This window comes from Bison bison, unplaced genomic scaffold (assembly GCF_000754665.1).
Source record: "Bison bison bison isolate TAMUID 2011002044 unplaced genomic scaffold, Bison_UMD1.0 scf7180017864352, whole genome shotgun sequence".
NCBI classification, from domain to species: Eukaryota; Metazoa; Chordata; class Mammalia; order Artiodactyla; family Bovidae; genus Bison; species Bison bison.
The window spans coordinates 1,782,390-1,786,367 of NW_011494924.1; the positions used below are offsets into that span (position 1 = coordinate 1,782,390).

The following is a 3,978-nucleotide window of genomic DNA, read 5'->3' on the forward strand; positions in this document are numbered from 1 at the left end:
ACGGGGCAAAAAAAAAAAAAAAAAAAAGATGGTGGCAACTTTTTAGCCACTAATGGGGATAATTATAAGGTATGTGTTAAGTCACAGAAGAGTTTGTCTAACACACTTCTTTGTGTAAAAAAATGGGAAAAAGGAATACATACATATTTTCTTGTTAAGAGTAAGGTAATAAAGAATAAACAAGAATACTGAAACACAGGTTGCCTTTAGAGCAGGAGAACTGGGTGGTTAGGGAATGTGGAAGGGAGGACTGAACTGTAAACTCTTGCACCTTTTGAGTTTCAAACCATGAAAATGTCTTGCTGCTGTGCTAAGTTGCTTCAGTCGTGTCCGACTCTGTGCGACCCCATAGACGGCAGCCCACCAGGCTTCCCTGTGCCTGGGATTCTCCAGGCAAGAACACTGGAGTGGGTTGCCATTTCCTTCTCCAATGCATGAAAGTAAAAAGTGAAAGTGAAGTCGCTCAGTCGTGTCTGACTCTTAGCGACCCCATAGACTGCAGCCTACCAGTCTCCTCCGTCCACGGATTTTCCAGGCAAGAGTACTGGAATGGGGTGCCATTTTCTTCTCCGAAAATGTCTTACCTGGTCACAAAACAAATTCTTTTTAAAGGGATGAGATTTTTTTGTTTGTTTGTTTTAAGATGTGGTTTAGAATAAGCAGTTCTACTTTTATGTATCAACCCTAGAGAAACATTCATACAGGTGCCCAAACAGGCACGCATGTGATTGTTCCCTGTAGGGCTTTATGGAATCATAAAACATGAGAAATCACCAAAATAGCCATCCATAAAGTTAAACTGTGATCCATTCACACTTGGAATGCTATGCATCAGAATGAAGGCAGTTGGAAAGAGTTCTAAGGCAGATTGCTAAATGAAAAACAAACATATACCTCATAGAATAATATACGTGATCCAGCTTGTTTCTTAAAAACTACATATAGTTGACCCGTGAACAACAATGGGTTTGAATTGCACAAGTCCACTGATACATAATTTTTTTCCACAGTAAATATTACAGTACTACATGATCTAAGGTTGGTTGAATCTGTGAATGCTGAACCTCTGATACAGAGGAACCATGTATATGGAGGGCCGACTGTAAGTTACACGCATATCTTCAACTGTGCAGAGGGCAGACACCTCTAATCCTCTAATCCAATGGTCAACTGCATTTATTTATATATGTGCATGCTAAGTCTCCTTAGTTGTGTCCAACTCTTTGTGACACTATTGACTGTCCATGGGATTCTCCAGGCAGGAATACTAGAGGGGGTTGCCATGCTCTCCTCCAGGGGATCTACCCGATCCAGGGATCGAACCTGCATCTTCTGTGTCTCCAGGATTGGCAGGCGGGTTCTTTACCACTAGTGCCACCTGGGAAGCCCTTCTTTATATACTTATATATGTATATAAATGCACAGAGGAAAACCTGGAAGGATATACCACAAACCAATTACAGGGAAGGTAGTATGACTAGGGGATCTTAAAAAATAAGTTTACTGGACAAGGTGCTTCATGTGAATTACCTTCTAATTCTCTTACCAACTCCATAAGGTAGGCCCCATTATTATCTCTTTTTTATATTTGAAGAAACTGTAGCTGAGAGAGGCTAAGTAACTTGCCTAAGTCACAGTTTAAGCTCTTTAGACTTAAAGTTGATTACTCAGCTTAAAGCATGATGCTTTTTAATATTACAGAGATAAATTTAGAGATAAATTTTATAGCTGCTGCTGCTAAGTCGCTTCAGTCGTGTCCGACTCTGTGCGACCCCATAGACGGCAGCCCACCAGGCTCTGCGGTCCCCGGGATTCTCCAGGCAAGAACACCGGAGTAGGTTGCCATTGCCTTCTCCACTGTGTGAAAGTGAAAACTGAAAGTGAAGTCGCTTAGTCGTGTCCGACTCGTAGCAACCCCATGGACTGCAGCCCACCAGGCTCCTCCATCCATGGGATTCTCCAGGCAAGAGTACTGGAGTGGCTTGCAATTGCCTTCTCCGAAATTTTATAGAGATAGAGATAAATTTAAGAGATAAAATTAAGATAAATTAAGATAAGACCAGGGCTTCCCTGGTGGCTCAGAGGTTAAAGCGTCTGCCTGGAATGTGGGAGACCGGAGTTCGATCCCTGGGTCAGGAAGATCCCCTGGAGAAGGGAATGGCAACCCACTCCAGTACGCTTGCCTGGAGAATCCCATGGAGGGAAGAGCCTGGTAGGCTACAGTCCACGGGGTGGCAAAGAGTCGGACACGACTGAGCAACTTCACTTCACTTCACTTCAAGATAAGATAAATTTATCTCTTATAGAGATAAATTGAAGCTACTGGGAAAAAAAAAATAAATAAAGCAAAAGAGATGTGGGCTTTAAGTCCAAAGGAACTGCCTCCAGCCTAGCAGGGGCCTTGTAGGATCTAAGCTGTGTGGTCAGTGCTGAGAAGAGGGGTCAGAGGCTTACATGAGAGGAGCTGGGTGCCTGTGAGGTCCTCAGCAACACACCCTCAGCCAGAGCCCGGTCCACAGCCTGCCTTGCTAGCTCCTCCAGCTGCTGTTCATCCTGCAAGAGGCTCCCCCAGCCGGTGGCCATCCCAACCTACAACAGAAGGAGAGAGGAGGGCTTAGTGACAGATGGCCTGGGGCCCAGCAACTGGCAGTGTGGTACAGGGAAGAGAACATTGGCTGGCAGCTCTGAACAACTTCCATGAGTGCAAAATGGAAAGTCTGACAAAGCATTTCCATTGACAGTCTCTCTTTTGAGTCCTAATACAATGACAGCATTATTTTCCCAGTAAGGAAGTGGAGGCTCAGAGAGATGAAGTGACTTGCTCAAGATAATGACTAGCAAGACCTGGACTTGAACCCAGGTCTCTGAACTCCCAGCCCAATGCTTTTCATTGGAGAGAGAGGCGCTAATGTCATATATGAATGGGACAAGTTCTTTCTCTTCCCAGAACTGCAGCTTCTCTACCTGTGAAATAAGGGGTCTGAACTAGGCCATGGTTTCCAAACCAGCTGAATACTCTACAGAGTTTGGAAAAGAATACAGATCTAGGCCCTGCTAGAGATTCTGATTCAAGAGGTCTAAGCGGAGGGAAGAGCTGAAGCTCTCTTTTTAAAATAAATATTCCTGGAATGGGAACCACTGCAACATATTGTTAATTCCCCTTCTAGCTTCAACAACCCACGTAGGCAGGTTTCAAATAAATTATGCAAGAGTGGGGGAAAGGAGTCCTCTTCGGAATACTATTAAATGCAAATAAAGTGAACCCCTCCCTCATACTAACCAGAGGCAAAACCACTAGCAGGAAATGATGACATTCCTTGTATGGACATCTATCATCGCAGAACCAAACACAGAAAACATTTCTGAGAAGTCATATTAGCAGGATAGGAATAACTGAAACCCAAGTTTCCAGTGTAATAGGAGTCCCACTGGCTGCCACAGACACATCGGGTGAACCAACTCACACTTTGACACTCACTGACTTTGCAGCAGGCCCAGGGGTTTAAGAAGATCGGAAAGAAAAATTGTGGACAGAACACGGCTGCTCAGCTCAGTGGTCACAGGAAGAGAGCTGGAGAATGACCTCCATCATATTTGGCTCCATCCCCCATTCCCCATGACAGAACTGGTGTTAAACCAATCATGAAAGTCTGTGGGCCTCAGCACAATGCATTGAAAGAATGAGCATGTGATTTCAAAAGGGTCCTCTCAGGTGAGACACAGATAAGGGCAGTCATAGGAGAGACCGAAACTCTGAGGTCAGTCAGATGGGTTCGAAGCCATAATAATTCCTTCTTTTATAAATAAGGACAGTGTGTCGATTAAATGAAAAAAAAATCTGTGTGCAGTGCCTTAGCAGTGTTCGGAGTTTTATATGTGGGAGCTTCTTTTCTGGCTGTACCCATTTTACAGTGAGAATACTTGTCAGAGGTAACGCAGCAGCCTTGTGGCGAAGCCAAGACTAGCACCTGTGACTCT

The 3,978-nt window shown here is 44.3% G+C and overlaps 1 protein-coding gene across 2 annotated transcripts in view; it reads right to left on the reverse strand.

Moving 5' to 3' along the window:
* Window positions 1-3,978, reverse strand: part of GSS (glutathione synthetase) — a 25,862-nt gene that overhangs the window by 20,357 nt on the left and 1,527 nt on the right. For both annotated transcript variants that reach the window (XM_010854890.1, XM_010854889.1), the window contains exon 2: window positions 2,455-2,589. In XM_010854890.1, coding sequence (XP_010853192.1) covers window positions 2,455-2,583 — 129 coding nt within the window. In that variant the 5' untranslated portion in view covers window positions 2,584-2,589. The remainder of the gene's footprint in view (window positions 1-2,454; window positions 2,590-3,978) is intronic.